Consider the following 16,445-nt stretch of genomic DNA (forward strand, 5'->3'; position numbering starts at 1 on the left):
TATTAATAAAATATATTTTATTATATTTTATTATATAAATATATTTTATTATAATTATTGCATAATTATATATATATATATATATATATATATATATATATAATTATGCAATAAAATAAAAAATAAATGTTATACAATATTATTTTTATACAATAAAATAAAAAATAATAAAATAATAGTATAACCAATAATAAAAAATGCCTTTGCAAAATGAAAATAAAATGACTCCAAAACATAAGATATTTTTTAAAATTAATATTTTGAAGACATACACATGATAGATGCTATCCAGAGGTTTTGGACTACGTCTCCCATGATGCAACAGGGGCTACAGATACGGAAGGAGTGGCTCCCCTGCTCTTCCAGGCTTTCTCCACTAGACGGCAGCAGAGTCCTTTCTCTGGCTAAACTCTCAGGCGCAGAGTGATGATGTCGCACTTCCTCCCCATGTGGATTCTATTCGGCTTTCAGTGCTGGAGAGCTCTGTCTTTAAGGTTGGCACATATGCTCTTTTAATGCATTTTAATGTTTAATCTTACCTCTTTCCAAATGGTTTAATGCTTTCTGAAACCTTTTATGGATACTTTTATGAATGTTTTTGTATTGATTTTAATGTATGTTGCTTTAAATGGGGTGTTAGTTAGCCACCTTGGATCCAGTTACCTGGTTAATAGTTAATAGTAATAGTAATAATATAATAATATTGCCTAAGGTCACCCAATGGATATCCAACGGTCAAGGAAAGAAGTTGTTCACGTGCCAGTGACTCCAAATATCCCCCTTCTAGGCTATTTCTAATCCATGTTTCTTCAGAGGCTTGCCACGGCTTGAGTGGGATTCGAACCCAGGTCTCCAGGCTGAGACTGGGTAGATACAGCATCCTCTTTGGGAAGTGTGTTTGGGTTTCTTTGTTTCCAAGATGTGCGTTGTAAAGGGAGACGCTGCTACTCAGAGAGAGAGAGAGTTATTTGATAGTTCCCAAGACGCCGAATCTTCATTTTGTGGCTTTTGACTGACAGGTTGAAGAGCCAAACGCGGGAAGCAAAATGGAGTCTGACGTGGAGCGCCTCCTGATCCAGTTCAAAGATGAAGCCGGCGAGATCTTGGGCTCCCCCTTCGATGTCCCCATCGACATCACTCCAGACAAGCTCCAGCTGGTCTGCAACACCCTTTTGGAGCAGGTACCGGGGGGGTGCCTACCTGGCAGGAGCGGCGTTGCGGATGTCTTCCTCCATACATCCCAGAGAGAAGGGGTGCTAGGGTGTATTTTGGGGGGCAAGGAAGGGAGAATGCAAAGGAATCCTTATCCAGGTTGATACCGCCGTTCCAACGTTTCAAACGCCTATCCTTGACGTTGTCTTTTTGCCCTTCAGAATCCCTCCTTGAATCTGGTACCTGAGCTTTAAAATGGAGATTATTAGCCATTGGGGCTTCATGGGGTAAAATGTGACCTGCTCTCCTTGTTAAGTGTAATGGGTCCTTAGTATCTGATGGGGTTTGGTTCCAGGATCCCCGCTCTTTGGATACCATAATCCAGGGACGTTCAAATCCCATTCAGTACAGCGATGTCCCCTGTCTTAAAGTCTAGAAAGGCATGACACAAAAGGAAAGAGGGATGCGGAGGGCAAAGGAAATCCAGGACAACTTGGGAACAGATTCTTAGGGAGATGGGCTCCGTCCGCTTAATAGAATAGCTCCTTGGTGACAGTAAGGAAAGAGCCAGTCTGCTAGAGATGCCTTTGCAAGGAAAAGGATGCTGATGGCTCTTCCTTTCCCTCTTCTTCATCCGAACAATCACTATTCCCTTCCTTCTCGGTGTATAACTTGGTGTAGATGCTTTGGGTGCGTGGTCCATTTCAAATCGGGGTTGTCTCGGCTGTCTCAGTGGTTGCGCCTTAAAAAAATGGGAGAAGGTGGGTCTCTGCCCCAAGGTACATCCAGAAATCCCCACTGAAATGTTCCCCTTCGAAGGAGGAGCCGCTGCCCCTGGCCTTCTACGTGCGTGACTCCGAAATTGTCACTTCCTTGGAGAAGACGCTTGCTGGGCAAGCCCTGGAGACGGAGAAGGTGGTGGAGATCGTCTACCAGCCCCAAGCCGTGTTCAAAGTCCGGGCCGTGACCCGCTGCACCAGCTCCCTCGAGGGGCACAGCGAAGCCGTCATTTCCGTTGCCTTCAGTCCTACCGGCAAGTAAGTAGCTGGCGGAGGGGTGGATCGTGGCCGGGACTCCGGTGGAAATAATTCGAGACAGTCATCAGTCGAGCCACATTTCGTATCTCAGCACCTTGTTTAAAGACTCCAAGGAAGTCTTTTGTTGTTGCATGCCTTCAAGTCCTTCCTGACTTATGGCGATCCTAAGCCATACCCATGGCAGGGTTTTCTTGGCACGGTTTGTTCAGAGGAGGCTTACCGTTGCCTTCCTCTGCAGCTGGGGCAATGAGTCCAGCCCCAACGTCATCCAAGAAATAAGTGGGAGACTTCTCTCCCAGGAGTGAGGTTTGTGTGGCCATCTCTTCCTCTCCTTCCTTTAGGTATCTCGCCAGCGGTTCCGGCGACACGACTGTTCGCTTCTGGGACCTGAGCACCGAGACGCCCCACTTCACAGCCAAAGGTGAGTCTGCATAAGGCCAGATATCCTCAGACTCTGTTGGATCTGTTGCAGTGGAAACAAGTGGCTTATGGGAGACCTCTGAGTACCACAAAATGGTATTTCAGTGTCAATTTTGGCAGGCAGGGGGAAATGCTTTGCCGCCTCTTAAAACTGGTGTGGCTTCATCCGCTTGCAAAAATCTCATCCCAAAAGTCACTTGAAGAAATCACTAGCTGCACTGGTAAAAAGGGACTTGACGCTCTCACTTGTTGCATGGTTTTGAAGCATAGCTTGGTGGCACTCTTGTTACCTTGCAGAAGTAACTTGTTGCAGGTAACCGTGTCACTTGAGGTTTGTACCTTCTGAGCCCTGAGTTACAGCGTCATTAATAAATTGTATTTACAGCTTATTAATTGCTATGTACTGGAGAATTGTTTTACCCTTTTGTTTTCCACTCCTTAAAACATTAGCGGCTTGGTTCTTGTGTGTGCTTTGAACAACCTGTTTCTTTTTATCCTCTTCCTTTACTCTTTTTACTACTCTTACCCCAGGTCACCGTCACTGGGTGCTGAGTATCTCTTGGTCTCCCGATGGCAAGAAGCTGGCATCCGGTTGCAAAAACAGCCAGGTACAATGAAACTCCTTCAGCTTTGCTGTAGAGATTTCAGGCTGCGCTCAAGACTCAAAGGAAAATAGAAATCTTCAGGGTTATAGCATTTGGTATTTGCGGGTGGTTTCCTGCCCAAGCACTAACCAGGGCTGATGCTGCTTAGCTTGCAGAGTCAGGCAGGATCCAGCGTCTTGAGAGCAGAGAGGTGCTGGCCATAAATACGATGGTAAATGTGTTTCTGACTTCTGTTTTGGGGCAGATTTTTCTCTGGGACCCGAAGACAGGGAGCCAGGTCGGCCGGGTGCTTGTGGGACACTCCAAATGGATCACATCCCTCTGCTGGGAGCCTCTGCATTTGTAAGTCTCCTTGCCCTGGGTTTTCCTTAGTCCAATTTCCGCTCGCTAGGGTTGCCTCTACACTGAAGAAATGATGTGGTTTGACACCGCTTTAGCTGCCCTGGCTCCATGCTTTGGAATCCTAAGATTTGTATTTGTATTGGCTTTGGGATTGCTCAGTCATTAACTCATTGGTGACGTTTATAATTTGGGTAGACCTGGCTTCTAGTTGTTTGGATAAGTTACAACCTCTTTTGGACCAAATCCTGCCGCAAAAGCTACGTATAATTTACATTTCGTACCAGGAGCCTTGGGTAGCATGCACAGTGTTTGAAATGGTTTTCCTTTCCAATTTTGGGGGGGAAGCACAGTCAGACACCCCTCTCCTGAGGCCTTTCCGGTTTCTTTCTTCCGTCCAGGAACCCTGAGTGTCGCTACCTGGCCAGCTCCTCCAAGGATGGGAGCGTTCGTGTTTGGGATACGGTCTCTGGCCGTTGTGACAAGATCCTGACCAGCCACACACAGTCGGTGACCTGCGTCAAGTGGGGTGGAGATGGCCTCCTCTACTCAGCTTCTCAGGATCGGACCATCAAGGTCTGGAGAGCCCAAGATGTGAGTGTGGGGAGGACTGGGTAGAGGATGAGTAGTGAGGAACTTGCAACCCTGGGGCCCAGTCCAGCACTTTTGGGGTCTTCTCTGTGCCATTTTTGGTGGCTTCTTAACTTTGGTGTTGGTTCTTTGCTACTCTGAAAAGTTGAAACACGTCAATTAAGTGTTCACTTCCCTGTTTGGTCGGTTTGTGATGATAGCATACTTTGCTATATGGCCAACACAGCTACTCCTGGATATGTTTACTTGGAAGTACTGTATTATTATTTTTCTGTTGACTGATGCCGTCTAGTGCAAGCTAAAAAAGACAGTTCTGTTTTTCCAACATATTGTGCTTTTTGATCGTTCTCCAGCCCCAAACCCATCAGATAAGGGAGGGCTTCCTGTACCCCATTTGCAAATGTCCTGACCCCCTTTAGCTTCTGTTCCTCCGAACCTTGAGGGGCTGCTTGTAGATATTTCATGGAGCATCCGCTCTGCTGAACTTTCCCGATCAGAAAGTTGAGTGCAGCTTGGATCATTGCTCCCCGCAGAGACCCAGCGCGATGCGTTCAGAAACATGGATGCTGACATTCCTTGCACTGTAGGCTGAGACCCGGTTCTGTCTTTCTTTCTCCCTTGGCAGGGAGTCCTGTGCCGCACGCTACAGGGGCATGCCCACTGGGTGAACACCATGGCGCTCAGCACGGACTACGTCCTCCGAACGGGAGCTTTTGAGCCGGCCGAAGCATCCATCAATCCTCAGGACGTGAATGGATCCTGTAAGAACCTTTTCCACCCATTAGATTCCATCATGCCCTGGCGGCTTCTTCTCTTCCCCTGCAGTTTTTCTCTGCAGTGTAGAATAAAAGCTCACTAGTACCCACAGGGATTGGTTAGCTGTCTTCTGAGGCTACCATTTCATGGGGAAAATGCAGCAACAATTCCACAACTGCACCATTCTGTTTGCAGGGGATGTAGAATTACAAACATCCAGAGAACAAAGGGACGTTTCTTGTCCCTCAACTTCTGTCTTTGGACTTTGAAAAGTCGACCTTGCTGGGTTGGAAACCATGTAGTCTAACTTCCAGCCTTTGTCGCCCTTGGTGTCCTTGTTCATCCAGAATGCCCCTTTTAAGATAACTCCTGTTACTGTACGCTGCTGCATTATCTGAAAAGCAGTAGATTAAAATAAAGCCCTCTGAAAACAGTACAGGTTTCCATTTGATGTTCAACTGCAGGTCCCAGTGTTCTTCACCAGTTTACCCAGTGGCAAAGACTGATGGGAGGTGGAGTTCAGCATCATCTGGATATGTCTTGGAAACACACCACTGTATTTCCTCTCATTTGTTTTTCTTTTCCTCCCTTGTAGTGGCCGAGATAAAGGAGAAAGCATTGCAGAGGTACAACCAAGTCCGAGTAAGTTTGCCTTCATGCCTTGATGAAAAATAGTCAGTCTCCTAAATTGAGTAGGACTCTGCCACCAGGCGGTCGGGGCAGGCAATGTGATTTTTCTATCCTCTGCTTTTGGCTAGTTCCTTTTGGAAGGCTGCTACTGGTGTATTTAATCTACTCCTGCATTTGTTTTGGGGTTTCTCCTGTCGCAGGGCCAAGGGCCTGAACGGCTCGTCTCTGGGTCGGATGACTTCACTTTGTTTCTTTGGGTACCCGCGGAGGACAAAAAGCCCCTGGAGAGGATGACGGGGCACCAGGCGCTTATCAATCAGGTTCTCTTCTCTCCCGACACCCGCGTCATCGCCAGCGCGTCCTTTGACAAGTCTGTTAAGTTGTGGGACGGCAAAACCGGAAAGTAAGTTTGCTAATAAAATGTCCCTTCCGTATTCACCATCATCATTTCTTAGCTTTCCCCAGACTTTGTAAGTTGAGTACAGCTCAATCTGGATCGCCACTCGAAAACAGAATCGAAGCAGTTGAGAAACAAACCTGGCCCTATAGAATCATAGAGCTATTCACAATTGAACCATCCCCGACAGATGGCCATCCAACCTTTGCTTAAAAACCTCCAACGGAGGAAACTCCATCACTCTCCAAGGGAGTGTCAAACATCTCTTACTGTCAAGAAGTTCTTCCTAATGTTGAGGTGGAACCTCTTTTCCTGTAGCTTGCATCCATTGCTCCGGGTCCTGTTCTCTGGAGCAGCAGAAAACAAGCTTGCTCCATCCTCAACATGACAATCAAATCTTGAAACGGTGCTATCATATCCCCTCTTAACCATCCCTTCTCCGGGCTAAACATACCCAACTCCTCATAGAGCTTCATGGTTTCCAGACCCACTTCAGGTATCAATAAAAAGAATCCAGATGTCCTAAAAGAAGCCGTTATTAATGGCTCAGCATTTCCTTCAGGTACCTTGCCTCCCTCCGAGGACACGTCTCCGCCGTCTATCAGATCGCGTGGTCAGCTGACAGCCGCTTGCTGGTCAGCGGGAGCAGCGACAGCACCCTCAAAGTGTGGGACGCCAAGACCCGGAAACTGGCCATCGATTTGCCTGGCCATGCGGATGAGGTGGGTTGTCTTTAGGGTCACTTGGACAGGTGAGGGGTTGATCAGCCCCAAAATACCCTCTTCCTCCATCCCATTGTTTTGGATCACATCGTGCAGCCCTCCAGATCTGGTTGGACTGCAACTCCCAGCCAGCATAGTTGATGGTGAGCGATGCTGGGATCTGTGGTCCAGGAAACCTATATATGCCTATATTTTGCTCCCAGGTGTATGCGGTGGACTGGAGTCCTGATGGTCAGCGTGTAGCAAGTGGAGGGAAGGATAAATGTCTGAGAATGTAAGTTCTCTTTTTGTGCGTTCAGACGGAGACCTTGGGAGCCAGGGTGCTGTAGTGGTCTGAGCATTGGACTATGACTCCGGGGCATGATTCGGTTCCCGCTCAGCCACAGAAACCCACTGGATGACCTTTGGCCAGTCACACACTCTCAGCCCCAGAAAAATGCTATTGGGGGATAGAATACCAGCTCTAAGGCCATATGTTCAGGTCCTTGGGAAAGCCATCGATTTCTCTGGCTGTTATTGGCCACAACCTTGCCCTGCCTGGCAATGTTGTTGCGAAGTTGTTGTTGCATGCCTTCGAGTCATTTCTGACTTAACAGCACAACCCTAAGGCAAACCCATCACAGGCTGGATCTGTTCAGAAGAGGCTTGCCATTGCCTTCCTCTGAGGCTGAGAGAGTTGTCTTGCCCAAGGTGAGTTTCCATGGCTCAATGGGGATTCGAACCCTGGTCTCCCAGTGTCCTAGCACAGCACTCAAACCCATTCTACCATGCTGGCGCTCTATGATGAAGGAAATAACTGCCTAGGTATTTGTCTAAACTCTTGGAGAGCGTGAAAACATTGAAGTGCGTCCTTTTTCTTTTGAACAGATGGAGGCGATAGCTGCGAGGAACAACTCTACAGTTCTTTCACGGCCCAAATATCCCTTCCGTTTTTAGGGAGGGCCATTTGAAGGAAGACTCTGGGTTCATTCTCCGGATAAAGGGGTCCTTTCCTTCTCCTTATCAACACTCTTCGACCCTTCTTCTGGCATCACCAGCGTTCAAAATGAAGTGAATCCACTTCACTTGCCTTTGGCAAAGAAAACTGAGGGTAACACAGAGACCAAATGGAGAATCTTAGCTTCAAAAAATAGGGATTGTTGTGTCGTTCTTGGCAGTCATGAACACCGACTATGCTGGAGCCATGGTGCCGTCGCTGGGAAACACGAAGTAGTAGAATATTGTGCCCTTTGCTCAAATAATTTCTATGTGTGACCTGGTTCTGCTCCATTCGAAAGTCAGCTGTGTGAGAGAGTAAACCAATGTCCCAAAAGATGGTGGCTTTGCACCTGTGGGTATTCTGCGCATTGTGGATATTCTGTACAACTGGTGAATGATGTATATGACGTTTTGATCTGCGTGGGCAATGCTGAGGGAATGTGAGAAGTGTAGTTCACACGCACACATATACAATGTGGACCTACATCTCCCCACTCTTGTTAGTGCTGTTATTGTCATATATTGGTGGGCACACTCTGAAACGCTACCAAAACAATGACTTCCATCTCACAATTTTGGGGGGGTTGTCTTGCCCTTTGGGAAAGGCTTCTATGGGTCCCAAAGGCTGCACTGTATCCCCCTCCCCTGAAAAGCAACCCGTCTATTGACTACAGGCTTCCCACCCCTGACTTATGGTTAGCCTCAAATAGAGTAGTCCCATTGAATCAGATGGATTTCCTTAAGCAAGTTCCCATTGACTAGTTGGGGCTAAGAATTGCATTAAGGGATAGTGTGGTGTGCTTCCGAGTCATTTCCGACCCTAAAGCAAGCCTATCGTAGGGTTTTATTGGCAAGATTTGTTCAGAGGGGGTTTGCCATTGTTTCCCTCTGAGGCTGAGAGAGTGTGACTCAACCAGGGCCACCCGGTGGGTTTGCGTGCCCAAGCGCAGAGTCGAACCTTGGTCTCCCAGAGTCCCAATCCAATACTCAAAACATTACATAATGTCCCCGATCGAGTTCCTGTTTGCCCTCTGAAATGTATTTATCCGCTTGGACAGTCCGAGCTACCGGTTTGGAAAATCAAATGCCCCCCGGCGCTTTTCGTAACCTAAATAGCTCCCTGCCAAGTGTGTCCCTCCGTGACACCGCTCCTCGGCTAACCCAAAACACACACACACACACACAGAGAGCATCGGTGTGAGTTTTGTACATCCCTCTTACCTCAAATAGTCTTTGCTTTATATAAAATGGGAATGGTGTACCCTTTCCATAATCTATTCCAATGCACATTGGAAGCATCCCTGACAGTTAGTCATTTCAACCTTGGTTTAAAACCAGTATTGAACTGAGATAAGAGTCCACCATCTTTTAAGGTCAGGCCTCCCTTGGACTACAAATAGGTTTCTGAGATCCCCGCAATGAGGATGGACTCTGGTTCCCATCATGCTTGACCACTAGCGCACTGCAGCCGATGGGGAGCGAAATTCAACTTCAGGGGTTTTATTAGCTTTCTTTCACGCTCATAGTTTTCTCCACTTAGACTTTGTATCTTCACAACGCCCCTGTTGTGTAGGACAGACTGTGCCTGCCTTTATTTCTGGGCTGTGACTGCCAATGAGTTTTAAGGCTTCTTGTTATTTCGTTGCGCTGTAGCAGATGTTGAAGCCTTTGCTCTTGTACGGTGGCGGTAACCCGTGTTTTGCAAATGCAGGACATAGGCAAAGTCACTTAATCCTACATTGCGCAGGAAGAGTGTGGCAGAGGCACATTCCACGCATAGTTTTCCACATATAGCCATGCGCTGAGTCAGGCTATTAGGGCCCATGTGCCCCAGTCTGGTCAGCACTTATCCGCAGCTATGACTGTTCAAGCAGGTGTCTTTCCTCTCTTGAGCTTGCAACCAGGAGGACTGAACCTAGAGCCTTTGACACACAATATAGTTGCTGCGCCACAGAGTTTCCTCCTTGTTGTATCTGATGTGGGATCGTCCTCCTGTTAATCCCCCAAAGGACTCATGTTTCCAGGGAGTTGAGTTAGAACATGGGGTTCTTCAGATGCTGATGTTGCCCTCGCTGTTGTGTGCCTCCAACTTATGGCGACCCTATGTGTGGCTGAGAGTGTGAGACTCACCTGAGGTCGCCCAGTGAGGTTGTTGTGGCCGAGCAGCAATTCGAACCCAGGTCCCCAGAGTCACAGATGAATCTTCAAACCACGGCACCGCGATGGCTCTTTGTTGTCATGTTTGAAGTAGCTGGCAAATCAAAGCACAATATAGTTTACACATGTTGCGCAGATACCGACAACTAAACGGGTCTGAGTCGGAGCAAAGTAAGCCTGAACTCTCCCTGGTTAGACTAAGACTTTTGTACTTTGGGCATATTATGAGAAGACAGGACTCACTGGAAAAGGCAATCATGCTTAGGAAGGGAGAAGGAAAAAAGGAAGGCCTCATTCCTGGTGGATAAACCCCATCAAGGAATTCCTGGCTGCCCTGAATTTGCAAGACCTGAGTTGATGGCAAGAGACTTAGAGGTCTCTTGTTCTTAGGCTGACCATAAGCCCACAGCAATTGACAACCATCAAGTTTGGACCAACATCCCTGGCCTTAGGCAACATCTTTCCTCATGCCTTTGTCCCCCAACAGCCATAGTTAAAACCCAACTGGTCACCTCATCACCAGACCCCACAGGTTTTGCATTTCTATAGGTTTGCTGACCCTGTGACCCATGACTCCATTTTACAGGGAGATATCATTGAGATACATTTTCTGATTGTGGCCCAAGCCAAACACTTAAAACTATCTGATTTTAAAGGTCATGGGTTTTTCCTCATAGTACCTTTTATCCCACAGTGCTCTTTTAACCCCAGCTTTCCATAGCATGGAGCCGTGGCTGCAGTGTAAACACAACAGGAAATGTGCATGCGACGCATGAAGACAAGCCATTGAAGTGCTTGAGTCATCGGTGTCAGCCAAGGAAGGAGGCCAATTGTATTCCATAGGGCTGAGCAATGGGGCGCAGGCAGTGTGAGGATGCATCATAATGTTGTGGTATAGAAAGCATGCGTCCTCCACATTTTATTTACTTGCATAGACAGCATATCCCTGAGGAAACTGAGGAAAAGAGTTGCAAGACTCTTTCAAGAGAGGATTGTCACAGAAAATGAAATTATTAAGTGTATCTCTAGTGTTATCTCTAGTCATTTCTAGATCCTCCGGTGCAACTCTATGGCCAACCTCTGGCAGAGTTGCGCCGAAGGACTTAGAGAGAGAACATGTTGACCAACCTCACGAGCGGCATGCGCGACGCATAACGCGGCCATTCGCGCGTTGTCTTTTTGCGTCATCTGTTGAATAAGAAGAGGAAGACAGAAGTTATGTTTGTGACAAAGGACAAATGCCACCCGTCCTTAGTGCAAGAAACCCACCTGCCAGAACCAATTTCATGCCACTTATTGCAATATGGCTCTAGAGACTAAGGTTCGAATCCCACTTTCTCACAGAACTACCAATCCCAGGATTCCATAGCATGGTTAAAAGTCTTGTCAAAACGACGCTATTTCCACAGTTCAGATGGAGCCAGAGAAGGCTATAAGTTTCTCACAGAACTACAAATCCCAGGATTCCATAGCACGCAGCCCTGGCAGTTAAAAGCCTTGTCGAAACTACATTATTTCTGCAGTTTACTTAGTTTATTGTGGCTCCAGAGGCGCTCTATCTGACAGAGAAGGCTCAAATGTCTCACAAAAATTACAGCCCTCAATGGAATCCTGGGATTTGTAGTTTTCTGAGAGAGATTTATAGCCTCCTCTGGCTGCCTCTGCACTGTAAAAATAGTATAGTTTTTGACAAGACTGCTATGGAATCCTGGGATTTGTAGTTCTGTGAGAAACTTATAGCCTCCTCTGGCTGCCTCTGCACTGTAAAAATAGTATAGTTTTTGACAAGACTGCTATGGAATCCTGGGATTTGTAGTTCTGTGAGAAACTTATAGCCTCCTCTGGCTGCCTCTGCACTGTAAAAATAGTATAGTTTTTGACAAGACTGCTATGGAATCCTGGGATTTGTAGTTCATTGTGGCACCAGAACTGTCTGACAGAAAAGGCAAATAAAAAATTTCTCTCAAAATTATATAATAATAATAATAATAGATATTTATAATTATAAATATCAAATAAATATATAAGAATAAGTAAGTAAATTCCCTAGCCTTGAGGCCGGGTAAAAAAAATGGCAGTTAAAGCGGTGTCAAAGCGCGTTAACTCTGAAGTGCGAACGCGCCTTTAGAGTTTCTGTCAAATAAGCTCCCTTCGAATTTCCCGCGCGAAGCGGGGACTCTTTTCTTTCCCTCTCTCGCTCTGGCCACGCCCCCTTTTTCGCGCGTCATTCCATCCCGGCGGAGGGAGACGCCGAAACGGCGCCTGCGCGATGCGTCCTATAAAAGCCGCTGGGCCGCGCGGAGGCTTCGTCAGTCGGAGCAAGACGTCGGCGAGGAAGGAAGGGAAACAGAGGGAGGAAGCAAGCAAAACAACAGAGGCCTCGGGAGCTCCAAGAACATTCAAAATAGACCTTTCTTTTCCTCCTCGACCGGGAATATCGCAGCTTTTGAGCACCTGCCAGCGGGGCCTTCGCTTCTGATTTTAAAACCTTGTCCCTTTGAACCCATTGGATTATTTCTTTATTCTTTAGGGCTTTGAGGCCCTTTAGGCTAAATGGGGGGCAAGGATCCATGAGGAAGGACCCCTGAAGGGGGAGGAATCATATTCTTCCCCCCAAATGACCTTTTTTTACCCCAACCTTAAACTAGATCTCTATCCCCCCCCTTTTTTATTATTATTACTAAAATTCCCTTTAAATCCTCCCTTTAAAACCCTCTTTAACTTTCTCCTCCAATATATAGGTCTCTTCAATTGAATTTAATATTCCCTTTGGAGAGATTCCTCTCATTTAGTCAAATCCATTCCAACAATAACCATAATAATAATAATAATATTAATAAAACAAGCCAATAACCCTCCATTCCCTGAAAACCCTCCATTTTAAGACTTGTATATCCATTCCCTGGATATATATCTATAATTCTATATATATTATAACTGCCTCCTCACTATGGAATTTAAATGTCCATAAAATAAAATAACATTTAGCTTGGTTTTAAGTTTAAAAAAACAAACAAACCCATCCTCTTTTTTCTCCTTTTGCTCCAAAAGGTGCTAAAAACTCCCTTTTTTGGGATGCCAGAGAGCCTTAAAAGACCCTCTTAAAATACAGGGAATTCACCTGTCAATCTCCTTACCTTTAATATTTTAAGTGCCAATATATATATATATATATACATATATATAGAGAGAGAGGGGCTGCTTATATGCCTCCCAGCTCCTGTGCCTTCATCATCCTTGCAAAAGAGACCTAAATAACCCCCTAAATATCCCCAAACCCTCTTTTTCCCCTTCCCATGCCCCCCAAAACCTCACCCCAAAGACCCAGCCAACAGCCCCGAACCCCTTTTTGGGGGGATCCTGAAGCAACCCCCCAAAACCACCATGAACCACCCTTTCCTTTGCCACCCTTGGCGCCTCTTTGCCCCCCATAAGAGCTTTCTGATGTGAGCCCCCTCTTTTTTTCCAACCCCCTAATTCCTTCCCTCCCTTTGGATCCTTTGTACCCCTTAAAGGGGAACATAAAACCCATCATCCCCCACCGACAAATCCCACTGGGCTTCATGCCCCCCGGAAGATAATGGAGGCGGTGGGCGACTTTGAATACAGCAAGAAGGACCTCATAGGACATGGCGCTTTTGCGGTGGTCTTTAAAGGGCGCCACCGCAAGGTAAACGCAGCACTTTTGGGGTGGGGGGGTCTAAAGAAAGGTTTGGGGGGTCCCCTTGACAAGCCTCTAGGAAGCAATGGAGCTCTGGATCCAGTGTGACTTAATGCTTTGGTCCCTTTTAATCCCCCTTTTGTGCTTGTTTTGCAGGAGGAGCGCAGGCCTCGTCAAAACCGCGCCGTCCCTTTCCGTCCCGACGAATATTAACGCCGTTATTAATAATATCGCCGCCGCTCTTTTTCCAGGGGGGGGTCGCCTCGTGCGTCCGTCGCGACCAAAACGGCGCCGTCGAAAGGCTTACGGATACTAATATCCCTGTTCTTGGCTCCCGTTTTTTCCAGGGCCTTAAAAAGACTTCAGGAACAGTTGTCGCTATGAATGTTGTCGCGTTGCCAGGGTTTGGTCGCGGGAGTGTGGTAGGAAGAACTAGTGTTGTGGCGCCTTAAAGACGTAACAAGTGTTGCGGTTAAGGTCACTGTTAGGACCTGAAAAAGGTGTTGCAGCACCTTCGAGGTTGCTGTTGTTCTAGGGATAGTATTCTTGTTGTGGTTATTATTATGGCCCAAAAAGGGTGTTGCAGCACCTTCAAGCTTTGTTGTCGTTCTCCAGGGGCAGCCGTGCGAATCTGTCACAGCCAAAAACGCCAGCCTTGTGGCCCCTAAAAGCCATAAGAAACGTTGTTGGTGTTCCGCCGCGTCCGAAGAAGTGGTCCCTTTCAATCCACATTTTGTCTCCGAGTCCGTTGCGTTATAAAGCTTACTTTCCTGGCACCTTCAACACACTGACAAGTCTTGTTGTCATCCTTAATATTCTTTTCCAGGGGTGGCCTTGTGTGTGTCTTGTCGTCGCAAAACAGGACGGCGTTTTTGGGGCACCTTAAAGGCCAATGTGGTGGCGGTTCTTCCATGCCTAACATGCCGACTCAGGAGTGAGTAAGTCCCTCTCGACTCAGGAGTGAGTAAGTCCCTCTCGGTCGACAGGGATTCATTTACTCCCTGGTAAACACCTTGAAGGCACCCGATCGCATCCGATCCTGGAGGCTAAGCAGGATCAGCCCTGGTTAGTACATGGATGGGAGGACCCCAGGGTGATATTTCAGAGGAAGGACTCGGTAAAGACGCCTCTGAGGCTTCCTTGCCTTAGAAAACCTTGGGATCGGCGTATGTCGGCAGGCAACTTGAAAGCACATATACACACACACAAAAGTAAGTTGTGATTGTGTACCTTCAGGTTGCCTTGGTGGGGTTTTCTTAGAGGTTGCCATTGCTATCCTCTGAGGCCGAGAGAGCGTGACATGCCCAGGATCCTAGACTGTTGTTCTTATTTAAGGGGGATGTCTGTGTGACTTTGTTGTAATGATGTTAAAAAGGCAGCCGTGGTTTATTTGCATTACGCATTCAGGGAGAGAGGGACCCCCTTTAATCCTGCGCCTAAGAACCTTGTAAGCTTTATTTTGGATCGCAGGAGCCTGCAAAAGCTGATAAACCCATTCGGTGCCGTATCGCTTGTGTTGTCCACTGCATCCACGACATCCACGACATCAAAGTTCAAACCCTCCTTAGCCTTTTCCAGGGGTTCTCTGACTCTTTGTGTGCGACTAACCTTTTCAACATTGGCATTCGCAGGTGCGCATCTGTGGCAGGCCCTTGGCTACGCACCTCCGAGTTGGATCCAGAGGTTACCTCCTTAGCTGCCCCCCTTCTTCTTCCTTGCTGCTTTGGGAGCCTGAAAACAAGCAAGGAAGGGATGTCTAACATTCACATCTCTTTCTTAAGTTGGGTTGCTCTCCGTCGCACAAAGTTGACCCCTGTTTTGTTTTTGTTTCGAAACTCAAGCGCACAGGAGCTGGGAAGCGACGGCGATGTCAGCTGTGTTATTGTAGACTCCTCCTGCCTGCGTCTTGTTTTCCTCTTGTGTCCTCATCTGCTTTTTTTAGTCATTGGAACGGTTTGGACGGGGAAATGATTAAAAAGGGATCGGAGGCGGTGGTTCAGAGGGATGAGACTGGTATTCCCACCCTCCTCCTCCTCTTCCTCCTCCTCTGCTTGTTGTTTTTGTCCTCCCTTTCTTGTCTATCTCTCAGGACACAGGCACATTTCTCTCCTTGATCCACCGAGAAGAAAGAGCATTGTTTTGGCTTCAGGGAGCAGTCTGCTTATTCTGTCCCCGTCCCCCCCTTTTGCAATAACTGCACATCTAATGGGAAACCGGGCTCTTTTCAGATTGATTTGGCTTTCTCAGGACGGAGCAGGACCGCCTTCGCTGACCTCAGCTGCCCTTGTTACGTCCGCAAAACCTTTCCTGACCCTCCTGTTTTCAAACCCTGGCCTTTTTAGCTTTCTGGGAGAAGCCTCAGTCTGGAGCTGCCCAGATTTTTAGGCTAGGACCCTTTCCTCGGCCGCTTTGGGCTCCGCAAATATACTTAGGTCCAAAGCGCACACTGCAGCAACCATCTCGGTTTGAGACTGCTTTAGCTCAATGCTAGAGAATCGTGGGAATTGTAGTTTGTTGTGGCACCAGAGCTTTCTGACAGAGAAGGCTAAATGTGTCTCAAAACTACCGTTCCCAGAATTCCCTGGCACTGAGCCAGGGCACTTGAAGCGGGTCCCAAACTGGGTTATTTCTGCAGCTTAGTCCTGGTTACGTTGGCATTTGCTCTGTGTGTATGATGTGCTTTTGAGTCATTTCCGACTTACGGCGACCCTATCAGGGATTTTTCTTGGCATGTTTCTTCCGAGGGGCTTTGCCATTGCCATCCTCTGAGGCTGAGAGAGTGCGACTTGCCCGAGGTCACCCTCTTGGTTGTCAGGACTGAGCAAGGATTCAAACCCTGCCCTCCAGAGTCCTAGTCTTGTCCTTCTATGGCTCTGGGTTTCAATTGAAAAGGACCACCGCTTTGCCCACTGTGAAGTCACCCTCTCCCAAGTCTGGTGCCCATCTGACTGCAAGACCTCTCATCCCCAGTCATGTGAGTGTGATGGGAGCTGTAGTCTT

The 16,445-nt window shown here is 47.4% G+C and overlaps 2 protein-coding genes across 4 annotated transcripts in view; both read left to right on the forward strand.

Moving 5' to 3' along the window:
• Positions 1–377: 377 nt before the first annotated feature.
• LOC149301435 (notchless protein homolog 1-like) lies at positions 378–8,062 on the forward strand. Of its 2 annotated transcripts, none has more exons than XM_089483948.1 (13): positions 378–494; positions 1,020–1,181; positions 1,972–2,189; positions 2,531–2,610; positions 3,141–3,217; positions 3,459–3,556; positions 3,955–4,147; positions 4,770–4,905; positions 5,496–5,542; positions 5,731–5,933; positions 6,490–6,649; positions 6,853–6,923; positions 7,517–8,062. In XM_089483948.1, the coding sequence occupies exons 2-13, from the start codon at positions 1,047–1,049 to the stop codon at positions 7,527–7,529; spliced, it is 1,431 nt and encodes a 476-aa protein (XP_089340074.1). In that variant the 5' UTR covers positions 378–494; positions 1,020–1,046; the 3' UTR covers positions 7,530–8,062. The 2 variants fall into 2 exon arrangements, with proteins under 2 accessions (XP_089340074.1, XP_089340075.1); XM_089483949.1 differs by lacking the exon at positions 378–494 and adding an exon at positions 837–867.
• Positions 8,063–12,107: 4,045 nt separating this feature from the next.
• LOC149301436 (serine/threonine-protein kinase ULK2-like) overlaps positions 12,108–16,445 on the forward strand; it is a 40,610-nt gene continuing 36,272 nt past the window's right edge. For both annotated transcript variants that reach the window (XM_089484380.1, XM_089484381.1), the window contains exon 1: positions 12,108–13,454. In XM_089484380.1, the coding sequence (XP_089340506.1) occupies positions 13,365–13,454 (90 nt within the window). In that variant the 5' untranslated portion in view covers positions 12,108–13,364. The remainder of the gene's footprint in view (positions 13,455–16,445) is intronic.

Source organism: Sceloporus occidentalis, unplaced genomic scaffold, assembly GCF_023333645.1.
Source record: "Sceloporus occidentalis isolate IW3139 unplaced genomic scaffold, rSceOcc1.0.p SCAF_21, whole genome shotgun sequence".
In the NCBI taxonomy this organism is placed as follows: Eukaryota; Metazoa; Chordata; class Lepidosauria; order Squamata; family Phrynosomatidae; genus Sceloporus; species Sceloporus occidentalis.

Coding starts and splice junctions, on each gene's coding strand:
- LOC149301435 (XM_089483948.1), top strand. CDS start 1,047: ATGGAGTCTGACGTGGAGCGCCTCCTGATCCAGTTCAAAGATGAAGCC. Junction 3,557..3,954: donor TGCTGGGAGCCTCTGCATTT/GTAAGTCTCCTT, acceptor TCTTCCGTCCAG/GAACCCTGAGTGTCGCTACC. Junction 6,650..6,852: donor TGCCTGGCCATGCGGATGAG/GTGGGTTGTCTT, acceptor TTTTGCTCCCAG/GTGTATGCGGTGGACTGGAG.